Source organism: Geotrypetes seraphini, chromosome 6, assembly GCF_902459505.1.
Source record: "Geotrypetes seraphini chromosome 6, aGeoSer1.1, whole genome shotgun sequence".
Lineage (NCBI taxonomy): Eukaryota > Metazoa > Chordata > Amphibia > Gymnophiona > Dermophiidae > Geotrypetes > Geotrypetes seraphini.
The window spans coordinates 218,795,236-218,816,510 of NC_047089.1; the positions used below are offsets into that span (position 1 = coordinate 218,795,236).

General features: G+C 45.3%; 1 protein-coding gene across 2 annotated transcripts in view; it reads right to left on the minus strand.

The window, feature by feature from the left end:
• Positions 1-21,275, minus strand: part of GFRA2 (GDNF family receptor alpha 2) — a 256,914-nt gene that overhangs the window by 77,356 nt on the left and 158,283 nt on the right. For both annotated transcript variants that reach the window (XM_033950513.1, XM_033950512.1), the window contains exon 3: positions 20,449-20,532. In XM_033950513.1, coding sequence (XP_033806404.1) covers positions 20,449-20,532 — 84 coding nt within the window. The remainder of the gene's footprint in view (positions 1-20,448; positions 20,533-21,275) is intronic.

Sequence of the window (21,275 nt, forward strand, 5' to 3'; positions counted from 1 at the left end):
GATTTCTATAACGCTACCAGACATATGCAGTGCTGTACAGAATCACGAAGGAGACAGCCCCAATTTGTTATCCTTGTGACTTTGGAATCAAGACTGGTTATTGTCCTGACGCTGTCACAGGGACCAGTTTCTTTTGCCAGTTTGGCATTTGGAGGTTAAACTTTTAAGTGCCTATTAACACATGTATCAAATGCGAATAGGGCTTATAAAATTAGGGCCTTACTTAACCTCCCTCTCCAGCATGTTTCTGGGTTGGGGGGAGGAGGGGCACTCTGCTAAAGGAAGCCTTATCATCTCTTGTTACAGAAGTATGATTAGGGTGAACATATGGCTCCAGAAAAAGTTAGACAGATTGAGACAGCCGGGTTTTACTTCCATCGCTTTCAATGTCATTCTCTTCTTGGTTGGGCGGAGAACTTTTCAGCGGCCCCCTCATAAAATCTGGCAGACCAATCATATCTGGTACTGGCACACTCACAGAGGAAATATATAAACCTATAGAGTGGATTCTTAAACTCCTAGTACATGTGCCAAACAATTTCCTATCAGAGATGCTAAGTTACCCAGTTCCAGGAGGGACAGCTTATGGCCACTCCTGGTTTTGAAATTGTATCTCAAAGCAGTATAAGATTATAGTCCCTGATTCTACCCATTGATAGGCTTGTTAGAAAGCCAGAACTGGCTTAAAATCTCCCTCTTGGAACCGGGTAACTTGTTCGAAGAGCACCTGACATTTGCCCAGTCTCTCTCAGCCTTACTTGGATCTTATCGCTTACTGTTAAGTTCTATGGCGTTCTTTTCCCTTTCTTAAGTAATTTTACTTGTAAACCATCTTGACATTTTGTAATGAAAGGCAGTATAGCGAATTTAAACAAATTTAGGCGTACACATTTAAAGAACCATTATGCAGCAGCATTCCCCATGCAGATGGAATAACTGCAAGTGAAATTTCTAAAGGCATCATCTACCTGAACCATCAATACAGAACTGCAAAATGAATCAAGTTCATCGTGACTCACAACTGCATCTATCTATGGATCGTGGGTACGCCAGCCTTTTCACAGTAACACTGGACGAGACCTTTGTTTAATAAATATCAACATTAACCGCTTCAAATATTGCTGATATATTGATGACAGATTTGTGATTTGGGCTGAGAGAGAAGAGAATATCAAATATTTTTACAGCTCTTTCAATGCGTCCCGTTCTTCAATAAGATTCAAAATCGGCTTCTCTACAGAAAAAATTAACTCCCCTTACACAATAGTTTCTATCAACAAGGTCATAAAAACATAGAAACATGATGGCAGATAAAGGTCAAATAGCCCATCCAATCTATGATGGGTGGAATGGAGTCCGTTGGAATAACAGATGGGAGGTTAAACTCAAGGCAAGGCTGTTTATACAGTTAGAACCCTTTTTTAACTATCTAAACCTGTGGAAATTGTCTTCAAACTAATTTTTCTGAACAAGAATATGCTTTAATTGACTGGAATCAGAGAAAACATTTCTAGAGTTTCCATAGAAACATAGAAATATGATGGCAGATCAAGGCCAAATGGTCCATCCACTGCATCCTCTATCTCAGGGGTAGGGAACTCCGGTTCTCGAGAGCTGTATTCCAGTCGGGTTTTCAGGATTTCCCCAATGAATATGCATTGAAAGCAGTGCATGCAAATAGATCTCATGCATATTCATTGGGGAAATCCTGAAAACCCGACTGGAATAAGGCTCTCGAGGACCAGAGTTCCCTACCCCTGCTCTATCTTCTCCTCTCCCTAAGATAACCCACGTGCCTGGCCCATGCTTTCTTGAATTCAGACACAATCTTTGTCTCCACCACCTCTACTAGGAGCCTATTCCACGCATCTACCACCCTTTTTGTAAAAAAAAAAAAAAAAAAAGGTCATTTTCAAACATCTGTATATAGGAACCCAATGACAGAAGTGGTTGCATTCACAGTGCCAGCTTTCGCCATTCACATTCATAATTCATTATATGCAGCTAAATGACACAATATCACTGTACGTGCTGTGGCCCAAGAGATGGGGGATAGATATTTTAAAGCAAAAAAGCAACAGCCATAAAAACATCCCCAGGAAGATTGCTTCTTCATTTAAAAACACTGCTGCTAGTGGGGTATATGGTCAAGGTAGATGTATTTTATTTCAAAAGGCGTGCATGATTGGTCATAAATGTATTTTGCAATATTGGTTACAGAAAGATCCTCCTAGTTTTTGGTATTGGAGGAATCAACTTCATTGTTTAATTTTATTTGAAGTTAGGAATGTTTGTAAGTTTCCAAGACATACACGTTGTTGTTTTTTTAATTTGGGACCCATATATTCAAAATCTTTCCTCTGGAGCACGAAGCATGATTGTTAATATTTTACAATGAAGCTTTGGAAACATTTATAACTTTGTAATACCTGGTAATATGTGTCATCTTCCATTCAAAAGAGGGGGGAATACATTTCATTTTATATTATAGTTTTATTAATTACTTCAATACAATGTGAATTGGAGGGGGAAAAGGGAGGGGGGAAGGGGAGGGGGTAAGAAGGGGGAAGGGAGGTGAGGAGCAGTATGGGGGTAGATTTGGGTCATATGGAAATATATTTTGAAGGAATGCTAGAAATATGTATGTAAATATTATAATTGTGAATCTATTTGAAATTAAATATTTTGTATTATATTATTTCCTTCAGTAAAATGTTATAAATTAAACACACCCCAGGGCAAACCCTCAGGGTTGTTTCAAGCAATTAGCCGAATAGGCAGCTAAATAGGGTGGCAGCTTCATGGTGAAGGGAAAAACAGCTGTGGTCAGAGCAAAACAAGAAGTCCTCATTCTACTCCAAGCTGAAGAACCAGCAGTACATTCTTTTAGTAGTAGGGCAGATAGGAATATTCAGACGGCCCAATGACCTGGGCATTGGACTTCTAGTTGGTTGGAGCAATACAAAGGTTGTGAGTTCAAGGCCCCCACAGAGTCATTTATAGGGGGAGAGTGTGACGCAGTGGTTAAAGCTACAACCTCAGCACCCTGAGGTTGTAGGTTCAAACCCACGCTGCTCCTTGTGACCCTGGACAAGTCACTTAATTCCCCCATTGCACCAGGTACATTAGATAGATTGTGAGCCCACCAGGACAGACAGGGAAAATTGCTTGAGTACCTGAATAAATTCATATAAACTATTCTGAGCTCCCCTGGAAGAACAGTATAGAAAATTGAATACATAAATAGTGTGAAAAGCTTCAGCCTCTGGTAACCAGAGCAGATAGTGATGTCATAATACTTCATTCCATCAATGCCTAAGAACCAGCCTCAGCAGTGATATGTAATGTAATGTAATTTATTTCTTATATACCGCTACATCCGTTAGGTTCTAAGCGGTTTACAGAAAATATACATTAAGATTAGAAATAAGAAAGGTACTTGAAAAATTCCCAATGGCTTAACTTTCCTTTACTACATTTTGATTTCTAGAGTGGTGCAGTGGTTAAAGCTACAGCCTCAGCACCCTGGGGTTGTGGGTTCAAACCCATGCTGCTCTTTGTGATCCTGGACAAGTCACTTAATCCCTCCATTGTCCCAGGTACATTAGATAAATTGTGAGCCTACCGGGACAGACAGGGAAAAATGCTTGAGGACCTGAATAAATTCATGTATATCATTCTGAGCTCCCCTGGGAGAACAGTATAGAAAATTGAATAAATAAATAAATGGCTTTTGGAAACTGCCAAGAATCAACATTTGACTACTAATTCATATATACAGTATATACTATATATGAAACATTGGGCTCCTTTTACAAAGGTGCGCTAGCGTTTTTAGCGCATGCACCAGATTAGCGCACGCTATCTGAAAAACTACCGTCTGATCAAGAGGAGGCGGTAGCGGCTAGTGCGCGCTATTCCGCGTGTTAAGGCCCTAACGCACCTTTGTAAAAGGAGCCCATGGTTTAATAGTCAAAAGTTGATGTTCAATGATGCATTTTTACGGGTTTTCTGTGATAGGGGTGGGGTTGAGATGACCATGATTGTTCAGTGTATTTATCAAATTCTCAGGGGAAGGGGGAACTAAAGGTCTGAAAGGTAACTGAACAGGATGCAGAGCTGAAGGTCTGTCGAGGAGATTAACGCTCTTGTACAGGCCATGATCCAACTACAACATAAATGTTTTAAAAACCACTGAAAGAGATGGTCCCTGCTCCACTCCTGCCTTCTGATAACCACCTAATTTGAAGCAGAGGAATTAATGAAAAGCAAGCTTCTTATACACCGACTTAGAAGAGAAATGAACATGTGCCTCCACTATATCACACTGCAGACTGTACTAGAACACATGAAAAAAATTGCCAAGTCAAGCACAAGGGAAAAACATTCACCACAACAGGATCATACTCATGGTACTCTTCTGATCTAGGTGGAGATGATGCGGTATATGTGGAGATGATGTGGTATATGTGGAGATGATGCAGTATATAAACTTAAGGCTTAGTTTAGTTTAGTTTATAATACCTATAGAAACATAGAAACTGATGACAGATAAAGGCCATATGGCTTATCCAGCCTGCCCATCCATTATCTCTTCTTCCCCTCAAAGAGATCCCACGTGGCTGTCCCATGTTTTTTTTGAATTCAGGTATAGGCCTCGTTTCTACTGCCTCCACCACGAGGTCATTCCATGCATCCATTGCCCTTTCCGTAAAGTAATATTTCCTTAGATTACTTAGGCGTGTATCCCCCTTCAACTTCATCATATGGTCTCTCATTTCAGAGCTTCCTTTCAGTGGAAAGTGACCTGCTTCCTGTACATTTATGCTGCAGAGAGATTTAAATGTCTCAATCATATCTTCTCTCTCCCAAAGTATACATATGGCACTGTCCTTAAAAGGTGATATACTTTGGAGATGTTCGAGTGAGGATTACGTATGGCGCTGCTGAAGCAGCTGTGGTCCAAGCAGGAGCAGCCATGGGGGAAAGCAGTCTTGTCTTCCATGGGTCAAGTGAGAGGAATGGTGGAGGAAGGAGGCCTTTAGACAGAGGTAAGTGGATTATTTGGATAGGGGGAAGAGTAAGTGAGTTATCTGGGGCAGAGGGAGGGAAGTGATGGAGAGCGTATTTAAGCCTTGGGATGAGGAAGGGGAGTGGAAACCGTGACTGCAGGGGCAGAGAAGGAGAACAGAGAGTATGACTGCAGAGGCAGGGGCAGTGTGGAAAGTGTGACTGCAGGGGCAGAGGGGATGATGGAACGAGTGACTGCAGAGATGGGGGGGGGTGGAAAGTGTGACTGCAGAGGCGGGAAGGGATGATGAAGAGAGTGACTGCAAAAAAACAAGGGAGAATGGGAAGTGTGACTGCAGGAGGGCAAAGAGAATACTATCAAATGCATTAACCATTACTCTATTACTATTTAGCCCGGCTGGGGGGGGGGGGGGGGCCGGATAGTGTAACTGCAGGGGCAGTGAAGGTTGATGGAGAGTTATGAAAAGAGTGATTTGCTAAAGTCCATCCAAGTGGACTAATACAACAACCAAACACACACACATACACAAGGTGACCTCTAAGGATTTTAAGAGCAGCCTTCAGAATGCCACTCAGGTGGGAAAAGAGCAAGCTGACTGGTGAAGTGCTATGTTCAGGTTTATAGTCATGCAGACAGCTGGATGCCAAGTGCAAGCTCCAGAAAGCCGCGACAATCTCAGCAATCAATGTCAAAACTTTCTCTCGCCCAGCTTTTTTAAATTTCAGCAGTTCCCTCAGTGGCGGCTGAAGTATCGAAGTTCCAGCCCTCGGGAGTTCTTTTAAAGCATGAAAAAAGCCACCTCTCCTAAGCTACCCAGTTATCGCATTATTACACTGAAGTCATGGGATCAGAAGTGATGGTGTTGCCCCCAAGATCACCGGCCTACATGGTCCAATTCAAACCAAAAGAGTGCAGAATACATAACCCCCCCTTGTCACATGCTAAGAACTACATTCCAGTTCCAACAGAACATGGACCTAAGAACAGCCTTACTGAGTCAGACCAATGGTCCATCAAGCCCAGTAGCCCATTCTCACGGTGGCCAATCCAGGTCACTAGTACCTGGCCAAAACCCAAATAGTAGCAACATTCCATGCTAGCGATCCAGGGCAAGCAATGGCTTCCCCCATGCCTTTCTCAATAACAGACTATGTGCTTTTCCTCCAGGAACTTGTCCAAACCTTTCTTAAAACCATCTACGCTATCCGCTCTTACCACATCCTCTGGCAACGCGTTCCAGAGCTTAACTATTCTCTGAGTGAAAAAAAATTTCTTCCTATTGGTTTTAAAAATGTTTCCCTGTAACCACCGCGCAAATCTCATGACTTTAAACCCAGGTGCCTGTAAGAAGGATAACAGAATCTGCTCTTCCAGTCTGCAACAAACAGGAGGCATTTTAGCCTGCTGTTTAGGATGGGGCCTAATGTGAATGGCAGCATCTGTTCCCAATTCCCATAATCAGCAAAACAAACAGGAAAAAAAAGGCCAGAAATGTTGTCAGAATGATGAATTGCTCCATAAGATTCAGGTGTTATTATAAAGTCAAACTGGGTCGCCTGACTGCAGCAGTATTTTCTGCCTTATAAGAAGCTTGGTAAGGATTCTCCTTTAGCATTTCCCACAGTTCCCCCCCACCTAGAGGATTCCTGTAGGTAGGGTTACCAGACATCCGGGGAAACACGGACATGTTCTCTTTTTAGAGGACTGTCCGGTTGTCGGGACGGACTTTCCGAAACCTGGTAGTTTGTCTAGGTTTTGGAAAGTCCCGAGCTCCAGTCATGTCTGGATGAACTCTGAGCATGCGCAGATGACATCACAAGCATCCGTGCATGCTCGGAGGCCTTCCAGATGCGGCTTGGAGGCCACAAATGAAGAGACAAGGATTTGTGGGGCCGGGGGCGCAACAGGGCGGGTCTGGAGGCGGAATGGGCCGGGGCCAGGCCATACATCCAGGATTTTACTTTGCAAAATATGGTAACCCTACCTGTAAGACTCTCTACAATTCCCCTTTTGCCCTCCAACCAGTGCTCTTCCATCATTGCCTAAAGCAGTGATTCTCAACTCGTTCCTGGAGTACCGCTTTGCCAGTCAGGTTTTCAGGATATCCACAATGAATATGCATGAAAGAAATTTGCATATAATGGAGGCAGTGTATGAAAATCAAGTTTATGCATATTCATTGTGAATACCCTGAAAACCTGACTGGCAAGGGGGTACTCCAGGACCGAGTTGAGAAACACTGGCCTAGAGCAGGGGTTCTCAACCCAGTACTCGGGACATACCCAGCCAGTCAGGTTTTCAGGATATCCACAATGAATCTGTGTGAAATAAATTTGCATGCATTACCTCCATTGTATGCAGATCTTTCTCATGCATATTCATTGTAGATGTCCTGAAAATCTGATTGGCTGTGTCCATTATAGTCTATGGGCACATTAGCATTTAGCGCGCCTTAGTAAAAGGACCCCTAGGTTTTGCCATCTCTGTCGATGTTTGCCAGGCTATCTTTTACCATACCAGGTGCTTTTCTGTGATGAGTCTTTGTTATCATCAATTGCTTTGTAATATATTTTATATGTCGTTTTTGTATTGTATTATGTATGTAATGTTGTGATCCGCCTTGTATGAAGGCAGAATATAAATAATGAACTATAATGAACCATGTCTGAGAATGCAGCACAGTGGTTAGAACTGCAGCCTCAGCACTAGAGAATGACACAGTGGCAGTTATCTGCGGCTAGCCGCAGGTAACCCGCCGAAATGGTGGGGGGGGGGGGAAGTGCTCACTGCGGGCACGGAGACAAGGCCATCCACCGCCCCTTGGAGTGGTGAATGGCCTTGTCCCCGCAATTAAGGGAGGGAAGGCGCGCAGTCACCAATCGTGCGCGACCCCCCCCTACCGCCAAATCTATCTCCCTCAATCCCTCCCTTTCCCTTACCTTCGCGGCGCTTTAGTAAAGAAACTTACTGAAGCCGGCGAAACCTGCCTGCCTGCAGTCACGTGTGTGTGGGTGGACGCTTCTCCAGTTGCGTCAGAGGAGAAGCTTCCGCCCACACACACGTGACTGCAGGCACAGGCAGGCAGTCTCCGCTGGCTTCAGTATGTTTCTTTACTAACGTGCCGCAAAGGTAAGGGGGAGGGAGGGAGATTCTCGGGCCGCTGAAGGGCGGTGAGGTGGCGAGAGGAAAGGGTGGATGCTGTAGGGACTGGGATGGGGCCGGAACGGGGCGGTGAAGGGGACGGTGGTCCAGTGATGGGGCAGTGACGGGGACAGATTTTTTTTCCCTGTGTCATTCTCTACTCAGCACCCTGAGTTTGTGGGTGCAAACTCATGCTGCTCCTTGTGACCCTGGCAAGTCACCTAATCCCCCATTGCCCGAGGTACATTAGATAGATTGTGAGCCCGTCAGGAAAAAATGCATGAGTACCCAAATAAATTCATGAAACTGTTCTGGGAGAACGGTATAGAAAATTGAATAAATAAATAGTGTGAAAAGTTTCAGCCTCTGATAACCAGAGCTGGTATTGTGACATCATCAATGCCTCATTCCACCAATGCCTAAGAGCCAACCTCATCAGTGATGTCACAATGGCTTGATTGTCCTAGACTTGGCTCATTTTTACTACATTTTGATTTCTAGAGTGGCACCGTGGTTAAAGCTACAGCCTCATCACCCTGCGGTTGTGGGTTCAAAACCACACTGCTCCTTGTGACCCTGGGTAAATCACTTAGGCCTAGATTCACTAAACGCACTGTTGTTGGGCGATCCGTGGCCGAGACTTGCCAAGCGACCGATTCACAACAGCTTTAGCATGCAAATGATATGATCGGGTGCACGCCCTACAGTGATCCCACGGATCGCTGTAGAGTGATCGAGACGCATGCACGTAGATGCAATTTGCGCTAGCTCTTAGCACAAGCGAGGTCAAAGGGGGAGCGGTAGCTGCAGTTTAGCTGGCCCTATGAGTGGACATTAATAAGGAATCGTTTCAATTTGGCCTAGGTGCAGCCAGATTGTGGAACAGAACACACTTTTAACCCGCGGGTTAAAACTACGGGCTCACACTGCACTGCGCTTTGCTTTTTGCAGAATACATGGTGATTTACTGGGATTTCAGGGTGGCAGAGAGCAGGAGAGTCAGCAGGGACACTAAGCAACTGGTCCTCAGCAGTTGCTTCTTTTTGTATCGGCAAGCTCAATCGGTGTTCCTTCTTCTGTTTAGTGAATCGCATGCCATTCCCCTCCCCTCATTTGCATGGGTGGATCAGATCAGGTGGGAGACTGATCAGCCAGAAGGTTAGTGAATCGGGTTGGGGTATGCTCGTAAACTGGTCGGGACATGATTGGTGAGCTTAGTACATTAGTGCCCCAGGTACATTAGATAGATTGTGAGCCCACCAGGACAGACAGGGAAAAATGCCTGAATAATTTAATGCTAACTGTTCTGAGCTCCCCTGGGAGAACAGTATAGAAAATTGAATAAATAAATAAAATCTTCTTCTCCTAATCTAATCTACTCTAATCCTTAGGTTTGTATACCGCATCATCTCCACGTTCGTAGAGCTCGACGCGGTTTACAGTAGGAGAAAAAGAAAGGAACTACAACAGAGGGTTAGAGGTAGAAGTGTGAAGAAAATTTAGAGGACTTGGGATGCCTCCTCGAGTGCTGGCCCTACTAGTAGACAGGACTATGTACCGTATTTCCCCATATACAGTATAGGCCGAAGCCTATATATGGGTTTTGCAGTCCAAACAGTGGGTGCGGCTTCCTTATATGGTGTGGCCTATCTAACGACATCATAGATAAGCCGCCCCATTACTAGATCCCCCGTACCTTTTTAAATAATATAGCACCCTTGCTGGCCTCCTGCCATGGCGCGGTCGTGGTGCAGGGCAGGAGCGATCTTTTCAGCGTCCAGCCCGCCCCGTGCTGCTTCCTCAATGCCTGCGAGTCCCACGAGAACTGACGCAGGCATTGAGGAAGCAGCGCGGGGCGGGCTGGACGCTGAAAAGATCGCTCCTGCCCTACACCGTGGCCGCGACATTGCAGGAGGCAGCCGGCGGAGGTAGGGTATTTACCGGGGGGGGAGGGATGTATAGGTTTTTAAACTCTTAGATAAGATGGGGCGGCTTATCGAAGAGTTTTAAAACATGTATAGGCATTTTTTACTACCTATACACTGGGGCGGCCTATATGCGGGGAAATACAGTAACCACCTAGGGCAGCAGCTTCTAGTGCAAAGGCATTCAGTAGCTGCCATTAAAACAAACCAGTAGGTCCTGGCAGCCACAAAAACTCAAAGAAATAACAGGATATACATTTACCCACATTAATCTAGGAAACATAACATAACATAAAATCTATTTCTAGACCACATTACCTTTAAGTTCTATGCAGTTTACACAAAGATTAAACCAGGGGTGTCCAATGTCGGTCCTCGAGGGCCGCAATCCAGTCGGGTTTTCAGGATTTCCCCAATGAATATGCATTGAAAGCAGTGCATGCACACAGATCTCATGCATATTCATTGGGGAAATCCTGAAAACCCGACTGGATTGCGGCCCTCGAGGACCGACATTGGACACCCCTGGATTAAACTAAATACAAAACGAATAATGAATAAAGAACTAAGATCCCAAGAATTTAAAAAAATAAATAAGTTTTCAACTGTCTCCCAAAATGAAAATAAAAAACTGAAGAAAATAGCAAAGATTTGAAATCCTTATCCTAGATTGCAGCCTGGTATGAAAGCATATGATTGCAATATCTCTTAAGTCAGGGGTCTCAAAGTCCCTCCTTGAGTGCCACAATCCAGTCGGGTTTTCATGATTTCCCCAATGAATATGCATGAGATCTATGTGCATGCAATGTTTTCAATGCATATTCATTGGGGAAATCCTGAAAACCCGACTGGATTGCGGACCTCAAGGAGGGACTTTGAGATCCCTGTCTTAAGTGATGATGTGATTATGATTGTCGGTGGGAGAAGGAGCAGGCCCAAGGTACTAAGTGTTAATTGGGGGGGGCAGGTACAAGACTGAACATTTGCCTTGCTACAGCCCTGGTCCTCACGCTCCCACTCCCTACCTCCTGTACATCCAGCTTCCCCTCCCATTCCCCGCTAGCTCTCCACCACTCCCTTCGGGTTTCGCACCATTCCCTAAAGCTTCCTACCCACAACCAGCACTTCTTTACTACTATCTCTCTCCATCATGCCAGCGGGAATAACCACAACAGGCCTCGATGAACCAGGACAAATCTTTATTGACCCAACACAAGCCGTGTTTCAGCAAACAGCACCTGCATCAGGCGTCTACAAAAAGAGTTAATAATAAACACTGCACAATCTATATCATGAGATAAATTACTACTTTGTGTATCTAAAGGGAATGGAATGAATCCTTGATATGTATGTGAATCCTTGATATCGAGCCAAAAATGTGCATGTGTGCATTATGCAATCCTATGAGTCTACAATTGATGTGTAAGTGCTAGAGGAATGTACTAAGTTGCATGATTTTTCAGTGAAAGAAAATAAAACTAAAAAATTAAAGGTTCACCCAAGTCTCTACAGCTGCTGAAGAAGCAGAAGGATTCCTACTTCCCCACCATGATTTGGCTCTCTGCAAGCTTGAGCTGCATAACACCAGAGGTTTGGCTTGGTCTCATGGTTTCAAGTCTACTTACAGAGAGATGAGTAATGGTGGGGAAGCAGGAACCCCTCTGTAAGAGCCAGAAATAAATTGCCAGGCTTCCAAGGGCCCACAAAAAAGCACTTAGTGGGCTGGAGTCTGGCCTGTAGGTTGGACAAGCCTGCTGTAACCTTTCTGTGTAGCTGTCCATCCCTTTCTCTTACCACTGCCATCACCACCACCACTACCACTAATTCACACAGGTACAATACTGCAGCCAAATACTTCTCTTAACATAATGAGGGGTCATTTTCACTGCGGCAAGATGAATACTGAGCCGTCAGGGAGGGGAAATGATTACAGCACAAAGACCACAGAATTATTTCCCTTCTCCCGTTCTGTTGTGTGTGTGATCTTCAGTGACTCAATTTACCCTCTCTACAACTAAGCTCTTAAGGCAGAGACACTGTACCCTGTAGCTCCACTTTTAAGCTGGATGTCAGCGTGTAAATAATAGACATTATTTCAAAATCTAGTAAGAATAAAGGTTACCAAACAAGTTGCGAGGTAAATAAATGCATTTCCGATGAGGTTTAGAAGGACTCCCTTCGTCGACTCTGTGCTTACCTATCGCTCATTCTGCACAGACCTGATAAAGGAAGCCGAGCTCTTGAAAATTTGTCACAAATTGATTAAATTAGTCCAATAAAGAAGTCTCGGTACAGCTTATTTGTTAACCCTTATTCCTCTGTATCAAAGCAGAGCAGCACGGCAGCTACACAAATTGTGTTCAAAACCAACAGGATAAATCCAGAGCATTACCACATCTCAGCGTGTCAAAAATTCTGGAGGTGCTTTTTTCTAAAACAGGGGTGAGCAACCTGCAGTACGCCGCTGAATTCTATGTGGGGCTGCAGTACCATAAGAATTGTCGCTGCTTGGTCAGACCAGTGGTCCATCGTGCCCAGCATTCCGCTCACGCGGCGGCCCTTAGGTCAAAGACCAGTGCCCTATTTGAGTCTAGCCTTACCTGCGTATGTTCTGGTCCAGCAGGAACTTATCTAACCTTTTCTTGAATCCCTGAAGGGTGCTTTCCCCTATAACAGCCTCCGGAAGAGCGTTCCAGATTTCTACCACTCTGGGTGAAGAAAACTTCCTTACGTTTGTACAGAATCTATCCCCTTTTAACTTTAGAGAGTGCCATAGGAAGTACACACAAAAAGTGTAATTAACCAGAGTTTTGGTGAATTTAAATACTGTATTTCACAAGTATGTTCAGAATAGCCACTCTAGCAGTTTGTTTAGTTAAATATTTGCATATTTATCACAGAAGGTCTATGGAGCTAAGTGCATGTCAGGTTCCAACATACAAGATCATGAAAGGCATAGAGAAGGTGGAGAGGGACAGATTCTTCAGCCTATTGGGAACCAGAAGAACAAGGGGGCACTCGGAGAAGTTGAAAGGGGACAGGTTCAGAACCAACGCAATATTCTTTTTCACTCAGAGGGTAGTGGACACCTGGAATGCGCTTCCGGAGGATGTGATAAGACAGATTCTCCTAGGACAAGCAGGATGAGTCAGCCACATATGGGTGTTGTCCCAAACAGCTCCCAATTTACGGACACCCATATGTGGCTGACTATCCTGCTGTCCACGGAGAACCTACGTTACAGGTAAGTAACTACACTGTACATTACGGGGTTTCAAGGAGGGATTGGATAAATTCCTGAACGACTCGGGGATTGAGGGATACAGATAGGGACAGAGGTAGGACTAAGAAGGTTAACAGATAGAAGGGAACAGGGAATGAAGGGTTTCAGACAAAAATCACCTTACAGGTCATGGACCTGATGGGCCTCCGCAGGAGCGGGCTGCTGGGCGCAATGGACCTCTGGTCTGACCCAGCGGAGGCAACTTCTTATGTTCTTATGTTCAGGCTGCTAGGCTGACATCCCTCAGTGTTTAAAGGTTGCCCACTCCAGTTCTAAAAGATGCAGAGTAACAGCAGTCCAGAGAAGAATGGCGCACCAGAAGCAGGGGTACCAGATGTCCAGATTTCCCCGGACATGTGCTTTTTTTGAGTAATCTGTCGGAAGTCCAGGCAGCTTTTCAATTTAACAACTTCTGTCTGGGGAAACTGGGCATCTAGTAACCCTACAGCAGCTCAACCTATCTGTAGTCTTCCTCCCTTCACCCTCCCCCCCCCCCCACTGCCCCGGGTGCCACTCACCCTCGCTACGCCACTGCATACTGTGTTTGAATTCAAGAAGGCATGGGGAAATGAATAGAGATTCTCTGAGGGGCAAGAAGGGATGGATGAGCATTAATGATACAGTACATGTAATACACCTTGGGCTGCATAATCAAATCATCCATCTTGGTAGCTAAAATATACAGTTCTGAACCCAAATGACCCACCCCCAAAGAGGCAATGTATCTTTGGAATAAGAGGTCATAGAATGAAGGTAAAAGGGAAATAGGCACAAGAGTAATCTTCACAAAAAGGGTGATGGATGCTTGAAATAGCCTTCCAGTGGAGGTGGTAGGGAAGTGCCAGGACCATACTGTTAGTGGCATAGTAAGGGGGGTGATGAGGGGGGCCGTCCTCCCCGGGCGCCAGGACCATACTGTCAGTGGCATAGTAAGGGGGGTGATGAGGGGGGCCATCCTCCCCGGGCGCCAGGACCACACTGTCAGTGGTATAGTAAGGGGGGTGGTCCTCCCCAGGCGCCATCTTGCTCGGGATGCCGGCATCCTTCCTCCTCTCCGCCCCCTTCCCACTCTTCCCCCTGCCGCGCGCGACCATCCTTTCCTGTTTAAATGTCTTAGATCCTCAGACACAATCACCCCAAGGTCCCTCTCTCTATCAGTGCTTATCTCTGGTCACCCAGTCAAAGAATTCAATCAGATTCGTTTGGCACGATTTATCTTTAGTAAACCTATGTTGCCTCGGATCTTGTAATCCATTAGATCTAAGAATTTCACTTTCCTTTCCTTCAGCAACGTTTCCATTATTTTTCCAATAACCAAAGTGAGGCTTACTGATCTGTAATTTCCTGCTTCATCTCTGCAACCACTTTTGTGAAGAGGGACCACATCCACTCATCTCCAGTTCCACGGAACCTCTCCCGTCTCTAAAGATTTATTGAACAAATCTTTAAGAGGACCCGCCAGAACCTCTCGGAACTCCCTCAATATCCTGGGATGGATCCCGTCACTAGTACTGAGCTGATGTTTGGTTTTCTGTGCACAATGCAGAACCCAGTATGCTTCACAAGCTGTATTTTTATTGATGTTCTTTCAATCAAAATAAAAGTTAGAAGCCAACCCCTCACACACACACTATAGGCTTAAAATGTTTATTTACAATGGCTTAGGCCCATAAAATTTGCATACAATCATCTTTCTGCTTTGAGCTGGGAGATGCGGGGATGGTGAGGGGAAGGGGTTGAAAAATGTGTTTCACCACGGGGACAAATCTTTGTCCTCGCATTACTCTCTAGTCACAAGAAGTTGCAGTAGGAATTGAACTCACAACCTCAAGGTGCTGAGGCAATTGTTCTAGCCACTAGGCCTCTCCTCTAAAGCATTTCCAAACTAATTGGATCCAGAGCTATGAGACCCTAAATTTATGGTCCACCAAACCTTTCTTTGCCTCTCTGTGATGAATTTGCAGTTCTCAAACTGCTGACCTTACATGAACCCTATTGGACAGACATGTCAGTGTTACAGGGCTGGTGTACCAGTACAACCCTTTGCTGGGGATTTCCTTGTGCTGTTATAAAGGCTATTGTGTGCTTCTCATGCCTGTTCCTCCATGAACTTGATGGTGCCCTGGCAGGGTGCACATGGGGTATAGCAGAGGCCAGATGTCTACTTCTACTACCGAAGAACATTTCAACATCTGTAACATGGAGGAGTGTAGCACTAGCTTTGAAGATTAAGCTGCTATCTTTGGCCCCATTCTTTCTAACATTCAGGAGAATAAATTGCTCTTTCTGCTTTTGAAGATTTCACTGGCTGATAACTTCTCCTTCAGGTTAATATAAAAACTCTTATCTGTTACATTCCCAGTTGGAATATAAGAGAAATACTTTCACCTACTCACAAGTCATCAAGCTGTTTTATTTGCCTGGATTTCCTGAACCAGCAGAGCATAGGAGCTCCCTAAGGAAGTAGCACCACAGAGTAAGAAGTGGCATTTGAGGCATCCATTCTTGCACCTGGATTAGGCATTCCCCCCCTTTCTCATCTTTAGGCGCATTAATTCAAGGAGCATCAGTCTAGCTTTGTTAAAACTGGCCTCCTTGCAGTACTCTCAGGATAAGGAGACCTCCACTACCTATCGCTGGCCTTAAATAGATTAAAGAGCACTGGCTGTGAGCCTGAGACTGTTTTATATTCATTATAAAGTTAATAAGAGAAGAGTTATGCCCAGTATTTGAAACAAAGTCTGCGGTGTTCTATTATTTCTGACATTGAATTGTGCCCCGCTTAGAAGGTTCCGTTAGTGGGATGTAAATAATAAGACAAAGCCATTCTCATTCTCAGTCAGGACTAGCACTGCAAACACATTAAATGGGTAAAATCTTTTTCTAATGGATCCAGGGAGCAGCAGAAGAGACAGGAGGTGAGGTTACTCTTAGAGAATGAAACGGGGAAAAAATTTGTCCCTGTCTCCGCCCCGTCCCTGCAAACTCACCCCCATCATCGTCCCGTCCCCGTGGGCTTGGTCTCTGTCACCGTCCCGTCAAGTTCGGTCCCCGTCCCCACCCCATCCCCGCACACCTAGAGAGAAGATTGTTCTTTAAGTAGAAGGAGTTAACTAAAGTGGATGGGATTGGGGAACGGAGGTGGGGAGGGGAGATTGATAGGGAAGAGTAAAAAGGGGATAGCGATTCAAATATTCTTAATCTATCCTCTTTCACAACGTCTTCTTCCCACTCTCTCTTCCCCAGCGTATTCTCCCCACTCTCTCTTCCCCAGCGTATTCTCCCCACTCTCTCTTCCCCATTGCCCACATCTTCTCCCTACTCTCTCTTCCCCATTTCCCAGTATCTTCTCCCCATTGTCTCTTCCCCATTTCCCAGTGTCTTCTCCCCACTCTCTCTTCCCCATTTCCCAGCATCTTCTCCCTACTCTCTCTTCCCCATTTCCCAGCATCTTCTGCCCTCTCTTTCTTCCCCAGTTCCCTTCAGGCTGCTTCAGCGTCGTCTCCTTCCCATCCCCCCACCCCCAGCACCCTTTGCGCGGTCCAGCAGCTCCCTTCCGCCGGCCAGCCATGCATCTCCTTCCCTCACTTCCCCTTCCCTTATCTTCGTGGCGATTTCTATAAGGCTATGCATTGTATTGCAGCCAGAGCCTTGAAGTCGCGTCATGTTGGCTGCTGGAAAAGTCTCCTCTGATGCAACCAGAAACAGGAAGTTGCATCAGAGGAGACTTTCCAGCAGCCACACGCGATGCGACTTCAAGGCTCCGGCTGCAATACAACGCATAGCCTTATAGAAATTGCCACAAAGAGAAGGTAAGGGAAAGGGAGGGAGGGAGATGCATGGCCGGCCGGCCGGCAGGAGAGAGGGGGCTGCCAGACCGCATGCTCGTTCACCCTTTTTTGTTTTGTCACCATTTCGGTGGGTTACCCGCGGCTAGCGGTGGGTAACAACCACCGTGTCATTCTCTAGCAGGAGCATAGCTGACACCTTCTATGCTGTCCTTTCAATGGCATAGTAAGGGGGATGTTGGGGCTGGAGAGCCTTGGGTGCCAACTTTACAGGGGCAGCACCCTGCAGTACAGCAGCAGTATGGCTGGTGGGGGATCCAAAAGCCCTGCCAACTGAAGACTCCAGGCATCGCTCCTCTCCACATAAAACCCCAGCAATAGAGAGGAGTCTCTGAACTGCACCCCCTCCGATACCTTATATGCTTCTATTCATCACTGGCAGCATAAGCAAGGACTCTTACCCACTGCTCACACCGGCCCCAAGCCTAGGGTTGTCAGATTTTCCAATCGGAAAATCCAGACCCCTAGACCTGCCCACAGGCCTGCCCAGTTCTGCCCTTCCCTGCCCAGCCCCGTCCTATCCCCGCCCTAGCCCCACCCACTGCCTGCTTTTGTCGGGCATGGAGGAAGTCCACACATGCATGGACTTCCTCCCTGCCCGACGTGATGTGAGGAGGCTTTTCAAAACCCAGACAAAACCTGTCCGGGGAAATCCAGACGTCTGGTAAACCTACCCAAGTCCTCCCTATGATCTAACTTCCTGTTCACAGGACCAGGAAGTTACATCACAGGAACAGCTCAAGCTGGCACAAGCAATGGAAGTAAGAAGAATGGATAGAGACATCCAAGTTTAACTTCCTTTGAAAGCAATGGAAATAAAACCCAGAAGTTTCAATCCGTCCTCCTTTTTCTAGACCTATATGTCGAAGGCAGGTTGCCTCCTCCATTACTTGCGGAGATTCCTCATGATAGCATTGGTCTCTGCCTCAGAATAGCCTCAGCATGCTGTGAGCAGAATCCCAGCCCCTCCTTCCTTCCTTCTACCTCTTTTCCAGGAACAGCACAGTACTGCACTTATCAATCTCTCTTCTCAATCTGGTTTTAGACCTTTGTTCAGCAATGAGACAGTAATTGCAGCTATCTTAGATAATCTGCGCCTCTTGTTCAGTAAGGGCCTTAATGCCCTGATCATGCAATTCGATATGAGCTCTGCCTTTGACTTGGTGGGCCATGGGAGACTACTACACTGCTTAGATGCAATTGGTATCAGGGAAGCGATCTTAAACTGGTTTCGGGGTTTCCTTATGTCACGCACCTACCAAATACATTTCAACTACGATCTCTCTGATACCTGGAGCAATCCATCCGGCGTACCGCAGGGGTCACTACTTTCCCAACTGCTTTTCAATGTTTACATGTCCTCCTTAGGAGCGCAATTGACCCAGCTGGGGATAAAATTATTCAGTTACGCAGATGACTTCACGATCGTCATCCCATTTGCTAACTCTCTTTCGGAAGCTCCTCCCAAGGCAACAGAAGTACTAAATCTGTTGGAGCAGTGGATGACTGAATTCAGATTAAGACTCAACTCAGAAAAAACAAAATTTTTCATAGCTTCCCCATACCCGCTTGATGCCAAAACATCACTTTGCATCAATAAACTTAGTTACCCTATTCAATCTACTATGAAGGTATTGGGTGTAACATTGGACCATGAAAGACCAGGTTGACTTCTTAATCAGAAAGTGTTTTTTCACTCTATGGAAGTTTCGGTCCATTAGAGCATATTTTGACATGGCAGCTTTCAGAATTCTGGTACAATCCCTCGTACTAAGTCAACTTGACTACTGTAATATTGCCTATTTGGCAATTGCCTAAAAGAATATGCAACGATTACAATTGGTGCAAAATGCAGCGATCAAACTTATTTTCAGACTGAAGAAGTCCGATCACGTAACACCTTACTACCGACTACTGCATTGGCTGCTGATGGAGATGCATGTGAAGTTTAAGTTCGGTTGTTTTTGCTTTAAGGCACTATTCGGTCTAGCCCCTAAATATATAACCGACCTTTTCTCTTTCTCAGCCAACAGACATAAGAGAAGGTCACACTTGAACTTTGTTTCACCTCCAGTTAGAGGATGTAAATTTAAAAGACATCATCAACACCTTTTCTCAAATCAGGCAGCATTATGGGGTAAAGATCTAGATCAATTGCTTACACCTACTACATATGGGGAATTTAGGAAACGCCTAAAAACATATCTGTTCCTGAAGTATTTAGGCAGCTGACCTGTACAACTCTTACTCCAAAATAACTGTTAATCAATAGCTGTTAATCACTAGCTCTTAACTCTGTTTATTCCACTCAAGTTGTACCATCTTTTAATCATTGAAAACCGCATAGAACTTCACGGTCCTGCGGTATATAAACTGTTATTATTATTATTATTATTATCACCCACTGGCCCAGCCTCATTATCTGCAAATTTGGAGCTGCTCATTGCATGCAGTCACTTGGGCTTCTGTTCAGTAGGCAGTTCCCGTGGGCTTTCCCTTCATTTCCCATTCCCTATCTCATCACAGAGATTGCTGTGCATGAAAGGAGGTTCCAGATACACCAACCGTCACAGCTGCCCCAAGCAAGCAGAAATTGGAAAGTGCCTTAACACAGACTCCACTTCAAGCAGGTGTCAGTTTTCCTCATTTGCATGCCATGAATTCTACACAGAAGTGAGAGGAGAGAGAAACTTGGAAGGGTAAAAGCCACATCCTTCTTTTTTCTTTAACTGCATCTACCAGCTGCCCATTTGCAACTAGACATTTCATCCGTTTCCAAGAGTTTCTAGTGAAGCCACAATACAACACAAGGGATTTTATTGAAAGTTCCTATGGAAAGTCCCAACTAGGATCCTGGTTTCGGCAGAATTCTACCTTCCTCAGGGAACATACTTTCAATAAAATGCCTTTGTTTTGTTTTGCTTCTCGCTGTGCTGGGCAAAGGAAGACTCCTCTTTTTCTGTCAAGAGTTTCTAGTACCATCAACCTGGACCCTGTGTGCTGAGAGAGAGCACCAGGATCCCAATGGATCTGTAGCGACCTTGTTATAAACCTTTGGCGCGTTAAACTATTTGAGGTGTTCACTATTGGAATTCTTCTGCTTTCTACTTTCTCTGATGAGGAAAGTGATATAAAACAGAACTGCCCATTTGTACCATTCCCTTTCACAGGGACAGGAGACAAGGGAAAGAACACCTATTTTCCTTATTCGATTCTTACCTGAGAAGATTGAAGCCAGCCTGAAGATGTCAGAAAGACGAGTGGTGAGGGGCTCATAGGGCGAAGCTTCATAAAACTCTTCCCCTGTGATGTAAAATTAGAAAAAGTCATCATCACCATGCTAACGTAAACAGCAAAGGAGCACCACACTGACATACAGATAGACAGAGCAGCAACATGCTGACATGCACAGACAAAGCAGAAGAGCACAGATGTGCACACAATAACAGAGCACAGATTTGCACACAGCTGCAGAGCACAGATGTGTAGTCAGAGCTTGCAGAGCAGAGAGGTGCACACAAATACTAGCAGAACAGAGATGCACACACTCAAAACAGCAGTCCACAGATGTGCACACAGAGCACAGAGATAAATGAAGTCAGAGCAGCAGAGCACAGATGGGCACACAAACACAGCACAGAGATGCAAGCAGTCAGAGCAGCAGAGCACAGATGTGCACACAAACACAGCACAGAGATGCAAGCAGTCAGAGCAGCAGAGCACAGATGTGCACACAAACACAGCACAGAGATGCATGCAGTCAGAGCATCAGAACACAGACATGCACACAAACAGCAGCAGAGCACAGACGTGCACACAGTCAGAGCTGCAGTGCACAGAGGTACCCCCAAACAAAGTAGCAGAGCACAGAGATACACACAGAGCAGCAGAACACAGAGATGCACACAAACAGAGCTGCAAAACACAAAGGTTCACACAGTCAGAGCAGCACTGTGATAATACAGAGGAAGAGAGAAAAAGAGTGGAACATGGTGCAGTCATATACAGAGATTGAGTGCGTTAACACTGTATTAATCTGCACAACG